At 38.0% G+C, this 18,240-nt stretch overlaps 1 protein-coding gene and 2 long non-coding RNA genes across 5 annotated transcripts in view; 2 read left to right on the forward strand and 1 right to left on the reverse strand.

Annotated features, from left to right (window-relative positions):
- Nucleotides 1–1,176, forward strand: part of LOC148728235 (uncharacterized) — a 4,177-nt gene extending 3,001 nt beyond the window's left edge. For all 3 annotated transcript variants that reach the window (XR_016002546.1, XR_016002547.1, XR_016002548.1), the window contains one exon: nucleotides 860–1,176. This is a non-coding gene — a long non-coding RNA (uncharacterized LOC148728235). The remainder of the gene's footprint in view (nucleotides 1–859) is intronic.
- On the reverse strand, nucleotides 827–17,804 carry LOC111340506 (polycystin-1-like protein 2). The gene is made up of 17 exons (XM_022947362.2): nucleotides 17,525–17,804; nucleotides 17,039–17,379; nucleotides 14,872–15,013; nucleotides 14,112–14,221; nucleotides 13,643–13,701; nucleotides 13,333–13,487; nucleotides 12,046–12,730; nucleotides 10,909–11,527; nucleotides 9,621–9,785; nucleotides 8,928–9,056; nucleotides 8,261–8,452; nucleotides 7,062–7,301; nucleotides 5,967–6,713; nucleotides 5,417–5,653; nucleotides 3,885–5,168; nucleotides 3,335–3,506; nucleotides 827–3,092 (listed from the first exon to the last, which is right to left on the reverse strand). The coding sequence occupies exons 1-17, from the start codon at nucleotides 17,601–17,603 to the stop codon at nucleotides 1,402–1,404; spliced, it is 7,047 nt and encodes a 2,348-aa protein (XP_022803097.2). The 5' UTR covers nucleotides 17,604–17,804; the 3' UTR covers nucleotides 827–1,401.
- Nucleotides 8,395–9,607, forward strand: LOC148728236 (uncharacterized). The gene is made up of 2 exons (XR_016002549.1): nucleotides 8,395–8,478; nucleotides 8,910–9,607. It is a non-coding gene; the product is annotated as an uncharacterized LOC148728236 (long non-coding RNA).
- Nucleotides 17,805–18,240: the final 436 nt, after the last annotated feature.

Here is an 18,240-nt window from a genome sequence, read left to right on the forward strand (position 1 = left end):
TAACGGTCACAGCTAGGGACCAGTCATTATTTAGCCCCGGGGGAATAGAGGATTTCGGGGGGATCGTATGGTTTTCAGGGGGAACAGAGACGGGATCAGTCGTCCAAGCGATAAACAATGATCAGTCCCTGATTGGTCCACAAATTAGGATGGCAAAAGTAGTTACCACGCCTCCCCTTAATAGATGGTCAGCAGCACTGCACTGAAAATAAAATAAATTTTTTTTAATTAATTACTGATAATAAGCTTCTTAGAAGTCCCCACTTTCCCCCTTAGTGACCATTCTGTTCACAGCAGCCATCATTGAAATGGGCGAAAGTGGAGGTCGTGGCGAATGTGTAATATTTTTTGTTTTTTCTTACACAAATTTCTTATATTTCCGCACCCGTTAATTAACTCTTATTCTTTTCGTTTTTACACGTAACATTTCTTCGCAGTTATTCTCGCATTTTATGCAAATTACGCTGCTCCCTATATATCATGTCACGGTCTTTGTTTTTTTGCGTCATGTGAATTTGTTCTTCTGTCGAGTGTTTTCATGTCTCGTACATTCCCTCAGCATTTGTTTTTTACTTCTTCTTCTTCTTCACGCTTTAAATACTTGTTGCATTGAACTATGAGTCGTATTTGATTGACACGGGCCCTTGCCTCTTCATGGGAGATAGATGAAACGTAATAGAGCGGGTTAAGATCTTTCACCTATATTCTGCCATGAGTGGTTTTGAATAATCTTTAAAAGTGCTAAAATCCAGTGCTAGTGAACGATGACAAACCGAGTACTTTCGAGAACTATCAATTTATCAGGACAATGAGGGTCTGGAACTAATTCTCAGTTGTTATGTTTATTTCATCCTTTTAGATTCCACATCGATCCTAAATTAATTAAAATCGCATTAACAGAGGTAGCTGTATAACTTGTTTAATAATTGAACGACGGTTGGCAGAAATTGGCTGTATATAGAAATGATGCTGACGGCGGGCGACGTGGATGAGGATACAGATGAGGAGGAAGATTATATATGATAATGATAACGATGATAAAATGTTTGAGGGGAACCTTATTTCTGCAGCTGGTCGGGGAACTCAAGACGTCCCAGTTTTGAAATAAGAATTATCTTTTTCTCTATGAAAATATATTTTTTCAGTTTCCTTTGAAATTTGTTTTCAATACTATATCGAAACAGTTTGAAGCTTTATTTATTTTGCTTTGCAAATTCAAAATTACCTTCTACGCCTGCTTAAGGTGAGGCGTACCCAGAATTTATAAGGTGGCGCAGTTTATTCTTTTTAGACTTATTGCGAAGAGAAACGTAATCAGTTTATTCGTAATCATCAAGATTTTTCAAGCTATTTTGGGTTCACATCTATATTTTCTGCACGAACTTCACCCACTTCAGCATTTTAGTGAAACCATTTGTTTATAAGGAAACAATCATCACGAGAAAATTCGTCTTCGTCAACAAAGTAAATAAGATTTTCCAGCTCTGCAATTTCACTTTCTGATTCAGGGCTAAATAACGAGCTTGAGGAACACGAATAAAAGTCAAATGAATCCAACGAGCTGTCGGGTCGACAAGACTTTGTGCTTTCGCCGTCATTATCAATCGTTACTATAGGAACGACGTCATCGAGGGAAAGAATAGAATCGCTGATGTCATGCTTTATTTCGCTTAATAAAGCTATTATATCAGTGAGAGAGGGATTATCGCCTTCGTGAAATCCAAAGTTCTTATTCCTTTCTTCAAATGAGCTGGACACAAAAGCCTCTTTTTCAAACGTAACGGCAGTTTCTGACCGCCTCTGCCATAGTAAGTGTGGTATCGCTTCAAGAACTTTGATCGCTGCCACTCTGGTCTTCTTAGCAACTCTCTTGGCTTTCTCCTTGAATAGTCTGAATAGCTCTAGGTCCTCGCTGCCTTTATGTCCGAGTTTACGGGACTGCGTGTACGCATCATTAAGTATAGCCAAAAACATATTCAAAAAGATCATGACAATGGTTACCATGTAAGCAAATACGAAAAAAGGTCCAATAACGATGTTGATTCCTTGAAGTTCGTGGAAGGGAGCTTTGGCACCTATAAGCATCAGCAGTATGGAGCTGAATGATTTCGAGAACGAATGGTATTCATATACGGCATTACCAAATGTTAGCGTCGTAAGCGTAACGTAGGAGATTATCATCGTTAAAAAGACGAAGGTGAACGAGGTAAAATGCTTCGAGGCACTGATGAGCGTCATTCTCATTTGAATAATGTGGGGATTGAAGCGAATGATTCTCAAGACTTTCATCGTAATTAGAAATACAACAACTGCTAAGAGCGTCACTTCAAGGTCTGACCACAATGCAATGTTGTCCATGCTCCAGCTTTGAAATGGGTTTTCTTGTACCTTTGCGACGAATTCGCTCGTGTATGATTCTTTCAGGAAAAACATGGCCATGGACACAACTGAGCTCAACAAGAGAATAACTTCCAGCCAACTCCATGGGTTCTTAAAGTATTTACAACCTTGTTGATATAATTTGCCAATTTCTGTGCCCACACAGAGGAGAAGAAGGAGCATAAAGAGTAAATGAGAAGTCTCATAGATGCCTCGAAAAAAACGATCTTTTGGTGAATAAATCGTCAAAGTTTCGACCCTTCTGATGGTATTTGTTCCACCGTTAGGAAATCTCTCAAATAGAAACTTTACAGCACTGAAAAGTGAAGTGGTAGGCTGGTAAATGTTAAATTCTATGAAAACAGCGGCTGTCATGTTATCAATCCAGTCATTCATCTCCAAGCTGTCAATAACTTGTAGTGCGTCATCGGTATTGTAGCCAAGGTCAGCAATGTAACCGCCCCCCGAATATTTCGACCTCAGTCCCTGAAATGACAATGTGTCCAACTCCTCGGCTGTTTCATAACGCCAGGGCCTAGGACAACGATAGAACTTTTCAAACTGATGTTTAAATTCGCGGTAATCGTTGACTGGAAACCATCTCTGTAGATGATATTTGGTTTTGTCTTCGGTTGCTGTGCTGTAATGTGGAATACATCTTGGAAACCGCCGGACAAGTTCTGCTTCATTGTGAATAGCTTGACAAGTCGGATCTGAAGGACATAATAAAAAAAAAGGTGTTAAATATTGATGAATTAATTAGAAAACGTTTCAGTTGCATTTCTTTTTTTTTTGTCAAAAAATGATCATGCCACTCATCTTTTTCTATATGTACATCGGTGAAAAGTTGCAAGGAAAAAGCAAAAAATTCTCTGTAGAACCGGAACTTTTTCAAGAATGAAATCTTTGTGACAACACGATAGAACCCTCAAGGATTTATCCACTATTCTCTCACCTTCTTTAATTCTCTTCTGTCTTAATCGTGGCATTCCTATCATGAAAGCTTCTCTGTTGCTGATGAATCCTTCCTTGTATGAAAAGGCCATTCCGTTGTACCATTTCACGTCAAAAAGGCCTGTTAATAAAGTTGTCCTTGTCCAAGTCCAGAATGACGTAATGTTGTTCACCTGTAAATCAAAGAAAATAGCGTAGCCATGGGTTTATTGTAACCAGGTCATCAATACAATAGCAAATTTTGTCAAATGAATGAATGTCTACAAGAGCAGCCAGCCTATCTAAATCTACGTTTTGTCTTTAAGTTAATTTTGGGAGATACTCGTACTGCATAAAAAACATACGATTTTCAATTGCAATTTGTTCTCTTGTTGAGGTAAGCGACCTGTGGCGTTAACGCTTACAGGAAGTATGACGATGATTATGTCATGAATGAACCTGGAAGGTTGAGCACAGGAAACAGATGTTACTATAGCGATAAAAATATAATTTAGGATTGAACAAACACTGTATGTACCAAAGAGGAAACAAATAGATATTTTCATACAAACCTTCTCGAAGTTAAGGAAGACATCTTCCACTGCCCTGGTGAGTCGAAATCTATTACTGTCACGGTTTCCATAACAAACAATCACAAGAAGAAGCAAGAAAGAAACGCAGATACCAATTTCTATCAGTGTTTTCGCAAGTCTCCTTCTCAAAATTTTTGCTGAGCGCTCTTTGTTCAACTCCTCGTTTCTGGGTGGAAAGGAAGTTATCCCTTTCTCTACGCATTGATTGGAGTGATCTTGTCCCCGTATTTCATCATTTTCGATTGGTTTTTTGAAGATAAGTGATAAGAGTGAAACTATTATAACCACCTTCACTGGCTGAATTACCACAATGTCCTGGAAAAACGAAATCATAACGGAAGTGAGCCACTGATTGGCTACCTTTTTACCCCACATGAGGCTATAAAACACAACAAAAGCCGCTGATACCAGTGACGCCATAAGACATAATGCCCAGCCAATATAAACACAGAAATGAGGGAAGCAACCAATTTTTTTCTCTTCGTCTTCTCCGTTTTGACTATTTCCTCTGTGTATCAGTGCAGATGGTCTGATATTCTTAAAAATAGCAACGACGAGAACATTCACGGGAATCGATACCAGCCCACTTTGAAGGCCAATTCTTATTTGAGACCAGGATAGCTGAATAGGACCGACGCGAAAGGTTTCAGCGTTATTTATGCTTTGCTGGTAAAACATCGCATTGGCGACCATAGTTGCAAACAAGATTGACAGACAACATGAAAGACGTTGACTGCGAGTGAAAGTACTGTGTGGAGCTTTGGTAAATAATGATAACCAGAGGTGCTTCTCGCTAAGGGTTTTAGCACCTCTGAAATAGAACAAGTTACTAAAGGACAAAGATTCACTTTGACCAGCGGAAATGATGTCGGCTTCGATTTTTCCGTCTCCCTTTTCCAGAGCAAGCCACTGGTTTCCAAGAAAATGCCACTTTTCGTCTGTGGCATTACAAGTCACCAAGACTTGGTGAAAAAACCAAGCCGGGCTTTCTCCAGAATTGTCATGCCAGATTTTGATTTTGTACAAAGACCCAAGTGATTCTTGGAGATGAATTGTGAATGTGTTGACGCTACCTCGTGCGAAAAATCTCTTTCCCAGCTGACTCTGTGTTAAGAGCACAGGAGGCGTACATCCATTCTCGCCAAACAGGATGATTGCCACGTTCGCTGTAGTTCCACAGTTCCTCCAAATTCCTGTTTGTATTGAGATGTTGTATGTGAAGGTACATTCTTGTCCTATTATCACATGGATGTTTGGTGCAATCTGAGAAAAAAATAACCAAGTACTCTGAGCAAGGTGTTTTTATTTTTAGAATTAAACTAACCATAAGTTAACTTCTGAGTAAACGTAAGATGTTCCTTTCATAGATTATGAGTTTTTTCCAGCTGAAACTTTCCCGTCGCTGGACACCTCCAAACAACTAACCAACGCACTACTTTCAGCTCGTGAGGCCCGGAGTTCTTTTTTCAGACGGCAAACTATAAGAAAACTAGATTATAAAACACATGTACCTCATATTCGTCTATCTTGTCGGCTCTTCGGGTGATAACCAGACCGATGGCGTACAATCCAAATACCACGCAGACAAATGCCAAAACAACGAAGTTCCCGGTGGCTGCAAGGTTCCCAAACTCCGCCATAACTTTATCAAAGTCTATTGGGTTTGGGGCCACGAACAGGTCACCTCCAAAAGCTGACAGGTGCGTGCAGAAACATTGAAGTTTTCCACGTGTGGCTTTTGGGCCAACCTTTTTTAAGAAGGAATACGAAACAATAAGCAAAACGAGTATTTTCTAGTAAGCGGTTAATGCAAGAAGAAATTCAACTGCTGATGTACACGGTTTCAATTAGAAGTTCTCAAAACGATATGCAAAGGATATTGCAAATACACAATGTAATACTCTCTCATTTCAAAACTTACTGGGTGCTTCTTTCTATAACAAATTTGTGCTTGGAAAGGAACTTGATGTACGTGGCCTACTTTGAATCAAATCTTTATTATTTTAATTAGCAAGCAGTATGCCAAATTTGATCTATACGAAACTAATATTATATTCCTACCTTACATCCTCTATTGGTCCATTCTTCGTCCTCAGGGGACCAGTACATGCACAGACCCATGGTGATGAACAGTTTATACTGCACGTCGGTATTGTTCTGAAATTGTTGCTTTAAAATATTTTCCGGAAGTGGAGGTGGCTTCACTTCGACGCAGGACCGTTTTTGGCGACCGTTAGTCCCACGGCATGATTTCTTGACGCGTGTTCTACTTTGAGTATTGTTCTTCTCAGAGGATTGAGGGGCGTTCCTTATACCAATAAAGTGAGTACCCGTATGTCCGGTGATCGAAGGGGATATGGTAAACAAATAAGGATCAGAGGCACAATCAGAGAAACCATTCTCTTCTGAGTAACTTAAGCATGAGGAAATATTTGGGACAACTGTCTGAAAGTCATTCTCTGCCGGTGTTGGTCTCACTTTGTACCTGATGTAGATTTCGAGTGTTTCGTTTCTTAATGGTTCAATTCGGATATTTGCATCAGCATCACCGTATTTAAGATCGATTTTGTGAAATCGCATGTTCTTTGTCGATTTTGGAGGGCTTGGTTTTACAAAGAACACTTCTTTCTTTTGTATATCGTTTTCCCGGTGCCAGTTTTTGATGAACATTTCAACAGGTTTGCTGAGACCCTCCACATGAAGTGCTTTCCCGGATGTAACGTTCTTTAAAGTAACATCAAGAACAGATGATTTTATACTTCTGGATTTCGGATGCCATGTGTAAGGATTCTTTTTAAAAGACACAAGCTGAAATATCGAAGAAATGTAAATATTAGAATGAAGAGAACATTTTCATCGTCTTCAAGGTCGGAGAAGACACAACCAGACCCGAGAGCAGGAAGGCAACTTATTTATCAATTGTTGATCAATGACACAAATACCTCCAACTAAGAAAACTGAAGTAAATAAGTAAGCGAAAAAAAAACTGACATAAATTTCCAGTTCTCAGTAAGGAATCAAACTTCTGTCCGGTAGGCACTAAGAAGTTTCTACCCCCAAGTAGACAAATAAAAAGAAGTAAACTCATCCTCTTTCCTAAGTTGAAGTGGCTACCAAAGCACTTCATGGCTAGCTCTAGCTATATTTGCTCCTGACCTTGACATCCACCACGGTGTTGTCGTCTAAGAGATCAGCCGGAAACAGATCCTTGGCATCAGGTAGCTTGACTCCACTCTCACCCTTAAGCAGCTTGCTTACTTTCATTTCAGTGGCTTTTTCAATGCAAGCTGTTAAATTTATGTAAGGTGTGGTGATGATTGTAGGATTTGCACACAATTCCTCTTCGGCAGTGATCGTGTTTACCAGTTCCACACATTCTGAGGTGATTTTCTTGCCCTGTAAAAGAGATAGGAGAACTGAAGCGCTGAAGCGAAATGTTAGAGATAATTTGGATATATCAACAAAGTTGAAATGGTAAATTGGCCACCGTAACGATTACAAAGGCTGACGTATCGAGCGTTAGCCCTTCGTCGGAGACCTTCGTCGGAGCCCTTCGTCGTTAGCCCTTCGCTCCGACGAAGGGCTAACGCTCGAAACGTTAGCTTTTGTAATCGTTACGGTGGGCAATTTACCATTTCAACTTTGTTGATATATCCAAATTATTTCGTTATTCCCACCGACGCAGCCCCAAACAGTTTCTTTCGAAACTATCAGCCTTTATTGAAATGTTAGAGACTTTGATCAGAAACTGGTTGGACATTGATCTTCTCCTCGTGCATATTCTCAGGTAACTTGTGGGTTGTTAAGACGAGACATAACCATTATGCTGTTTCCGATTTTAACTACCTCAGTCAGATTATCAAAGACTCAAAGAATGTCAATAGTTTTAAACGTAATGTTTTTAAGTTTTTAATATCGCTTCTTACGTTTAATTTTTATTTATACTTATTTTTAATTTTTTATGCATTTTTTGTATGCTTTTAATCCCTTTGTAATTATATTGCTTTTTGTTTCTACTATATATATCTAGTTTCGAGGTCCTTTTTGAAAACCATACTTGTTATGAAAAAGTTTCCTCAATAAAGATTATTATTATTATTATTATTATTACAGATGTAAAGGAAAAAGGGAGAAAACAACTGCAGTTCTTAATAAACAAAAGACACAACAAAAAGTAGTATGCATCAATGGAAAATTAGAACAGATTAGATTAAAATTAATTGAGACACCTGTTGGATTCTTAGTTCAAATGTCAAAGTGGTTACTCCGAACAGTATTTACAAATAAATAAACGTTACTCTAAATACTTGTTAAATTTTTCCTATAGAAAAGAGCCCAAAGCAATGTTTACTTACATTTTTCAAAAAATCAGGTTCCTTATTCGGAGATTCATAATCCATATCCTTAGAAGAAGAGGCTAGAACGTTTCCAATCCCTGTTAATATGTTCGTACCTATCTCTCCAATGACTCCCAAATCTTTTATAGTACTGCTGTTCATTTTTTGCATGAATGTTGTTGTTTTTCTTATTAAGGTCAATGCATCCTCCTTTGGGAAACAAGTTGAAGCAACGAGTGAGTGTACCATAGAAACGTATTCAAATTTAGTGAGTGTGCATTCCCAGATATCTTAAACTAAAACATCAGTGGTGGTGCTATTGTCTGGGACGGAAGCGGCTTTTTATGCTCATTTAAATATTGTGGGGGCCCTTATATTACCTGACTGGAGGAATTATTTGGTGGGTGCACTTGCTTTGTTCAGGAAAAAGCTTGTTAATTCTACCTAGGATTGCACGTCGCTTTTTTTTTGGGTCTCAAAATACCAAAATAGGTCCCTCTTTAAAAACCTCAAGAGGTATGGAAGTAAACAAACTTCTCAGACCAAAAAAGATCATGGCAAATCCTCATTAAAATAATTCAAAATCTACTGCTGAATTGCTTGTAGGTATAACTGTTTCTTTGTCACGCGCTGTTCACTGTGTAAAGCAAACAATTCATCATTTCAGGTGCAATCCCTGACTTACCTGTGAATTCTGAGGCAGGGAATGGTCAACCCGTTTAGTTGAGTAAGCGGTAATAACGGCAACCTTGGTAACCAGATTGATCTTGTCAACTTTTACTCCAGACATGATGTTTAGCACAGAATCCTTAAACTGCAAGCAAAATTATACATTCAAGGACATTTGGTGCCTTTAAGCAATATAAGTGAGGGGAAATTTCCATTTTATGGGTCAATGGCAATCAAAGTATAGAGAATTTGGGCCACAAATGACAAAAGCATTCTTTTTTAGCTTTCAAACTCTGGTAAATAACCGAAACAAAATTTCTTCTTACAATACCAATACAACAAAAAATGGACAAGTGATAAGAAGAAAGAAAAATATCAGTCAAGAGATTATCAGTTAGTCCAATACCAAAGTTTACAAACTAACAACATAAGAATTGTATGAAAGACAATAAGGAGAATAATTAATGAGATCTTGGAAGTAAATTTGGGAATACAAATACATGTACTGGGCTCAAAGATATAACGATTTAGTTCGTGATTCAATGGTCTATAATTAACTGATAAACTGTCAAATTAAAGGTCAGAGTTTCCAACTTAGTGATTACTTAAAGTGTATGTTTCCTTTTCAAAACCATTGTGATCGCACTTTTTTCAATTGCCTTTCGTTAATCATTTTCATTAAATGGAATTTTAGAAGTTCTGATCTCACCGTTTCGTCTTTCTTAAGCTTTTCGTTGCCATCAATAACAGAGAGAATTGTAATAGCCATATCAGCTGCTTTGTTAACATTGTCACCTGCAACCAGCTCGCGCATTTCATCTTTTGCGTTATTGATAACATCTAACAGCTTCTCTGAAACAAGCGGTGGCCTAACCTTAAAAGCAAAAACAGAGAGGTGTGACACGTTTGATCAAAGCGCTGTAAGGAGAAAAGAAGATAATGTTGACCTGGATATATTCTGCGTTGATCTGGACTCAGTTGTTCAAAGGACGGACAAATCACTATCCAGCGGATAAGCTTAACAAAACTTACTGTGTATGATGCACGATCCTTCGCAGTAGATAGCGCTATTTAGGCAACAGCGAAAATCAGACCTGAAAAAAATCAGGCCTGTACGGGATTCGAACCACTGACCTCTGCGATACTAGTGCAGCGCTCTACCAATTGAGCTAACAAGCCAACTGGGAGCAGGCCGTTAAGTTGATTCGTAATAAACCCGTGATGATAAATCAGATATATATCTGTCATATCATCATACGCAGAGGTCAGTGGTTCGAATCCCGTACACGCCTGATTTTTTTCAGGTCTGATTTTCGCTATTGCCTAAATAGCGCTATCTACTGCGAAGGATCGTGCATCATACGTATTTAATACCGCAGTTCAAAATATATGGACTTCATATATTCATTGTATCTGATTTATCATCACGGGTTTATTACGAATCAACTTAACGGCCTGCTCCCAGTTGGCTTGTTAGCTCAATTGGTAGAGCGCTGCACTAGTATCGCAGAGGTCAGTAGTTCGAATCCCGTGCAGGCCTGATTTTTTTCAGGTCTGATTTTCGCTATTGCCTAAATAGCGCTATCTACTGCGAAGGATCGTGCATCATACGTATTTAATACCGCAGTTCAAAATATATGGACTTCATATATTCATTATATCTAACCAAAACGTACTGCGCTATCCACCTGATAGGGATCCAGCGGATAACTGGGTGATGATGGACAACTACAATTTTTTCCTCAAGCTGATCATGCAATTTGGTATGTACTGAACTTGTATGACATTAAGCGTAAAAAAGATTCTGAAATGATATCGCTAAAGGCTCGTCGTTGTATCAGTGACGTACAAAGAAAGCAAAGGCCATGCAACACCATATGCATGTTACTCAACAAAATGACGATTGAAAGTGACTCTATCTATCTAAACAGATTGAACACAAATTTCATCATTTATATCATCTTTTTTGCTTGTATGTTTAAATTCAAATCCTATACCTTAATTTTCTTAGGCACAGAAGTAAAATCTCCATAAGCATCGATAATCTTCAGATCCACAAGACGATCGTAGTCTTGATCATGATCCCCCAAAGGAAGTTTAGTCGTCACTTTACCCACATTTCCCTCTTGAATGAGAATTGTGCTAGAGTCGAACGTGTAGGTGAAAGCATATTGTAGTGGAACATCTTCGTCATACCAACCCAAACATGTGATGTAGTAGTCTGTAATAATTGCAGAGCCTTCTTCAGGCATCACCTTACAACCTTCTTCTATAATTTGCGCTTCAGAGTTAGTTGGCGGAGCGTTGACAATAAATGCATAGACTGCTTGTTCTTCAAAACGGCTCTTGTATGGATTGGCTGTGACTCTAACTTGTAATTTTTGTCCGTCTTTGACTTCTAGAAGATTCTCAAGTTTAAGTATATTCATTTGTGTCATGTTTGCGATAGTTTCTACCGAGCCACTTATATCAAGCCTGGTAAAGTTTCCATGATCGTCTTCTGAGAAAATCATCCATGAGAAGGTCGCTATTGACGCACACTCTTCTTTAACGCAAATCACACGAAGGGAGAGGGGTCTTTTAATGCTGACCTTCCTTCCACAATTACTGACGCATCTATTGCGAAAAACCAAAAAACAAAGAAACTAAGACAAAATGTTACAACATAGAACAAAATACAAATCTCAAAAAAAAAACAACTACTACTTGAAGAAAGAAATGAAACTGGGTCAATATGGTACTTTAGAGAGTTAGAGTGGTTAAAAGAAACTTAAAACCGCACGCATCAAGAACTGTTTCTTGAGCAATTGCTTTTCTCAAATGTTCACGGTTTTTGTTCCATTAAAGCAACACGGCTTTTTCGAGAAGGGGTTTTAAGGAACATCTCACAGCAAATCATTTGTATTAATCGAGCATATGCATAGCAGGTTGAGGTTATCAACTAAGAAACCTCGGCTGAAAAAGGATAGTAGATAGGTAGATACATTCAAACATCAACAAGTCAAATTAACGTCGGAAAATGCATTTATATGTGAGTGCATTTTAAAATATCTGTACAAAATATTCAAACTTGAACTACGATAACTGAATAAAAAAAAAAGATGTAAGTAAATCAACAGATGAATTAAACTTACGCAACAGAGAACTGTATTCCAGGCTCGACGTATAGCCTATGACTTGCTCTCGAACTCCTTGGCTCTCTTGTTACAGTCAGATTAAATTCGTAGGTACATTTTGGCTTTAAAGAAGAAGCATCAATCGTAAATCTTTCAAGGATGGAATTAGAATCAGTTTCAATACATGGGGTTATTAGAGTTTCTTGGCAAAGCCTTCGGCACTGCCAAAAAAATTTCAATCCTTTAGACTGATCCTGTGGGTACTCTGTGTCATGTGAACCGGAACCGTCAATCGTTATATTCCCCGCATCTCTTTTTATTGACGAAGGTGCCACTATTTTTGCCATTAGAGCTGGCATGCGGACTCTGAAGAACCCAAAGTCATAAGCGGACGTGTCTGTGATATTGTTTGTGAACGATACATTTACTGAGACGTAAAATTCGCCGGGTCCAAACAATCTTGGTAGTAACGTCATCTTGGGTGTAGTTGTGAGGTCAATTAGGATAAATGGCGAGAAAAAACTAGTTTCGCGGTCAATTTTGAAAAACGTCCAACGGTACGTTGCATGGATCGACGAGGAACAATTAATTGACACTTTTGGTCTCAAAGTGAAGTTTTTGTCAGCTGACCATATAATATCTGACTCAGGGATACGATGCTTGAGCTGCAGATCAACCGCAGGAGGATCGCAGTCGCACGTAACTGGAATGGAAGAGAACATATGCATGTCATTCTCAGTGAGACAATGGAATTAAAGGTTATATAAGAGATCTAAAAAATCATGAATTTCAACTAAATATTGATATAGGAAAGACTATCGAAAAAAAAAAAGGCGTACATCGATGGAACTGATCATGATAAAGGGATTTCCAACAACGACAGATCATAGATTGCAAAGATTGGTAAAAATATTCGGGTCCAATAATACGTAACGTTAAGGATGAATTTCATTGTCTTTCATTCTGGCGTTTTTCAGTGACTGGTCCAGAAAATTCACACTACTTTCTCGACCAATTAGAGATACAGGACTGAAAGCAATCGTGACTAAGTTACTTGCGTTTTCCTGAGCATCAGGTCGTTTAGTTCACATTTTTTGCTCTTAGTGCTTTCTTCACTCAATCAAGAAACAGTTCAAACGGTGAGATTGATCCTTTTCAAGATATTGATTGAATGCAGTTTCACCAGTCAATTGTCATCAATTCTACTTGGATTTCTTCATTGTTACTACTCAAGTCACTCTTAGAACTTTGGAATGCCCTTGACGTTTACTATTTATTTAATGATGAGGTTTGGTGGGAACTTACTTGGTTGTCTTATATTTAGATAACCTGGGTGGAAAATGCTAGATTCTTGGACGAATGCCTTTAGCTTGGCTCTCAGACGATGAACACTGGTTTCTGTGCAGTAAATTGCTACCTCTGCTGTGGCAAATGTCGCTAACTGTGGTGACCGTTGAGGACTTAAGAAAAAGAAAGATATAAAAAAGAGAAATAATAAACACAATTTTCCATTCGGAAGGGGTGCAAATGGTCGTAATCGTGTCATTCGGTGTATAAGGCCATCCATACAAGACGCTCTTTCACCATCGACTCATGAACAAAGTAACACCTTTACCTTAATCTCAAGACTTTGTTGTAGAGGTATCCTCCTACGGTTTTGAAATACCATTGAATCTGAAACAGAAACAAAATGCAGAACTTTTTCTCTTTGAATCCATTTAACATGTGGTTAAAATTAGGTTTTTTTTTAAAAATGGAAAGCGTCAAATGTAACTGATTACGCCCTAAATCTGGCTCTGTAGACACCGGGATAAGGGTGAGTGACTAGAGCAGACGCAGCAAGTGATCATTTTTGCCACAAGCTATTCATGAGACAAAGAATATATTATCAACACTTGAATCTACGTGCGTGTTTTCCTTGCTCATGGACCTCCGCTGAATGACGGGGTCAGAGTGTATATGCTTTAGCAAAACACTCTACTTTCACAATGCCTCTCTCTCCCCCTATCTCTCTTTCTCCCCCTCTTTGTAAGCTACAGAAGTATAAGCCAATCAAGATAACAACAGAAATTCTCTGTAGTGACCTCCTCCGTCGCTTTGGATGCCTCTTGTATGTATTCATCACTGGAAGTGTTTAAGTAGTTGTAGGCGAAGGTAGTATTATGAAACATCAGCCACGCCTCGAAATAATAAGCTACGATAAAATTAAAGAGTAATGATCCGTTAAGCAACCCATGATTTAATTATATAGGAATCTTAGTTATTTAAGTTACTCTGGAGTGATCACAAGGGTGATCACACATACTTGATGTGCCTTACAAAATATGGTGTACCTCACGATGTTTTTAGAGAAGGGAAAATTTGCACCTTAAATAATAAATTTCTGATTGCGAAAAGCTATTAAGAGCTATGATTAAACTAAAAAGGAACTGGGAAGTTTAAGGTTGGTGGTGACTGAAAAAGATCGTAATTAGTGGGTTGAAAACCTCGGAAATTTTTTTCTAGATGCTGGCAAACCGCGAAGTAGCTTCTTCTAATGGCGGTACGCCTATTTTAAATACTAGGGAATTTTTTATAATTGTCGTGAGAGGTACAACAAGACATTTCCTCATACAAATCAAAATATTCGCTTAGATGGAAAAATGGCCCAGAAGATTCGCCTGGTTCAATGAATAAACCTGAGGACAGCTTGGACAATTTTTGATGATAGCCGTTTAATCATGAGACTGCAATCGTTTGGAAAGTAATTCAGTCAAGTATTTTTAGATGAGGCTTAAAAATTAGCTATATTTACTAAGTATTCGTTCCTACGTGGAAATCTGAACCTGAACTACACTTTCTTACTTGGTTCGCAGCCATAAAGTTCCATTCTGAGTCCAATGTTGTTAGTCCAATTAAGAGGTACCAAAAGTACACTTGATGTAATCCTAGGAGCTGCTAAGTCGTGTCTTACTATTTCATTGCTGTCACTATTTCCTTTAAACGTCTATGAAAAAAACAGAAATGTAGCATAGAGTTACTTATAATAATCACTCGCGTGTCAATGAGATTCAAAAGCACTCTACCCTGATCGCTTAAGACATTTTAACGGCGAAAAAAAAACACACGAACACAAATAAGTTTTCTTATCTACAATTTATGAAAACATTGATGGAAAAGCCTCTCTATATCTGTCTTTCTCAAAGGGACATTTGAGTTCATGTCTGTGCCAATGTCGTTTGAATGGATAATGTCCTAGTCTTGCCTCTCATTATCCAAGTTTACAACGCATATCTAGCTTCGATGTTTATTATTTCCTGAGATTGCATGAATGAAATGTAAAAAAAAGAAATGATGGGCTTTCTTTTGAAACGCAACTACTCCTAAATTTTCTTACCTAAAATGCAAGGATTTATAAAGGGTATGGAGTGCACCTTATGTATATCTCTATCGACTCTGGGCTATCCACATAAATGAAAGATTCACGAATTCGAAAGGCATAGTCAAGCAAGGGCTGTTGAGTAAAGGGTAAATGAATATCTTGTACGTGGATGAGCAGAAAAACAAAAATATATTGTTAACAAAGCCTCTGATATTCCGCCTCCGCCAATTTTTTCGATTGGACATAACAGGGATCAAAAGCTTCGAGCAAAGTTATCTCTATAATCACACTTAAAACAACTGATACATTTGAGATGTATCCAGGTCTTGTTGGATATGTTTGATTGCCCACGTTTTGAATCGTTCAAATTTGGCTCCTCATCCAGGAACCAGCATAACGCGGGCGCGTTCTTCTTGTGGTGGAAACCTGCTATTGTATGTTTAAAAATAAACACAACCGCAGAAATAATTGTCCTTCTTTAAGCTTGTAATTTATATGTAAACAACGATTGCAACGAACAGCAATTGAACAATTTCATAGCACATTTTGATGACATATATATTTTGCTAAAAAAATGTAATTTTATGTAGACATAAGCTCTGTTATCATTTATTTCTTTTGCTTTGAGGATTGGCCATTCGATATATCAACGGTACCCCATCGCAACCCTATTGTAGACCTAACTATACGCACTCCAAAATATATATAACTTATCCTCGGCGTTGTTCGTCAAACTAAACCGCATATACCACAGGTAAACATTTTATATAAAAATGCATACTCAAAACCCTTTAGTTACCGTAACGAGGGTTTTTCTTTATAATTTGAATCAGACCTTTTTCAGACGTAATGTTTAATGATCCAAAGGCTTTTTCTGGCAGATGATGGCGACCTCAGGGGTCTATTTTAAAATATTCTAGCGAGAAATAGGGATCCTATTGTCTGGATTATACCTTCCCATTTCAAAGAACAAGAGCTTTTCAGGATTGACGTAGCGCCGGAACGGCTATGGCGGACTCGTCACTGTGGAAATCATGTCGTTCTACATATTGTTCATGCACTGCAGTGTTTGAGATGTCATCAATTGAAATTGAGTTTTCGACTCACATTATTTTCTAGTTCTGAAAGGAAAGATATTGAATATACCGTAGCTGATCATGAAATTGAGAAGAAACCCAAGCTGAGTCAATACTACTGGTAAAATAAAGTACAAGGCCTTGAGAGAACTTTTTTTCGAAGACTGTATGTAATCTTTGTAATAAAGATGGAAATTTTCATATCATTCATGAATATCATTCAGAAATTTGGAAAATAAATAAGCAATTGAGGAATGGAGAAAAATGTCCACTTTTCAGTTAGATGGGATCTATTACCAAGAAGGAGAAGAATTAAAAAATTAACCACAGTTTGTAGTTAATTGTATTCTTTTTGTAACAAGTAACGAATCCTTGTAAACAACTGTGAATGGAGCGTTAGACTGATTACATTTCTAACAAGTACCTTTTCCCCAGGCTGCAACAAAATGGGAAAACGATGTATTTAAAAATTCCTGTAAAAAAAAGCCCACGACTGGAATGACTTATTTTCTGGAATTGTACTCATCTTCCGGTCATATGAAAGTCATCGGATCTACTTGCGAACAAAACGTACCATTATTTCTCCGTCACTGTCCACAAATTTCACGAAGTCGGTCCCGGTGGCGTACATCAATTCATACTTGGTGACCCATTCTGAAACCGAAGCATTGCCATACCCTTGAGTCGCTATTCCAGTAACAATTTGTTCCCTTTCCAAATCGATTTTAATCCAGCAATAATTCTCCGTGACACCAAGAATAGTTTTGTCAGCTCTGTAACCCGGCGGCCAGGAGTGAAGTCTGAGCCTTGCTCGATGAGCTCCAAACCTCGTATCGTTCCCATAACATGAAAAAGCCGAGAGTTTATCATCCGTAATAAGGCCACTTTCGATGCCGAGAGGCACATTGCATTTTCCTGTGAAAGGATTCATTACTAGATTACTAAACTGAAAAGAAAACCATATTGCCCTGCGAATAAAAACAAAACATTGGCAGGCAGGATCACAACTTGAATTCGCACTTAACTTTAACCAGTCATATTTTCTTGCGTACGTACTTACTTGGACACTCGGACTCTTCTAATCTGGTGCTAACGCACAAGCAAACGAGGAAAATCCATAACCGCATCAAAAGCTTCATCTCGAGGCGCTGTTGCTTTGTTATGGAAGTCTATTCATTTCCATGTTCGTTCACAGAGCATCCTGCCAAGAATTCCACTCTTTGACAACCATTACTGACAATAAAAACGTATTCCTACGTTGCTCGTCATACGATTAACGGCTTATTTATTAAATTGTAAGCGTCAAGAGAGCTAAAGGAAGATATACAGCAAACACGTCTTAGTATTAATAATTCAAACAATGAAGCATTTATACAATTTACCGAACAGCATGGAGCTTTCAGCTTACGAATTAGTCTTTAGAATGCAAAGCCGAACACAAAGAATGCCTGTGTCGTGTTTATAAAGCTATTATATAACTGAAGAATATTTCCTTTCTTGGAGAAATTTGCTAAGAAACAACCACAAATCAACATATTGAGCGACGAAAAATCTAGAATTTATGCCTAAGCCAGAAAGGTATAAGACACCTCACTTACTATGGATATTTTAGTAAGAAAATATTTAATTTTGATAAAATTTATCGAGTTTTATGGCGAAAACAAAACCAATAACTAAAAATCAGAGTTTTAGGATAAAAATATATAACAAGCTCACAGCAGGCAAGGCATAAAACTCTGAAAAATAAATAGCCGTCAGACTACTGTCATTCATTAA

This window comes from Stylophora pistillata, chromosome 6, assembly GCF_964205215.1.
Source record: "Stylophora pistillata chromosome 6, jaStyPist1.2, whole genome shotgun sequence".
NCBI lineage: Eukaryota > Metazoa > Cnidaria > Anthozoa > Scleractinia > Pocilloporidae > Stylophora > Stylophora pistillata.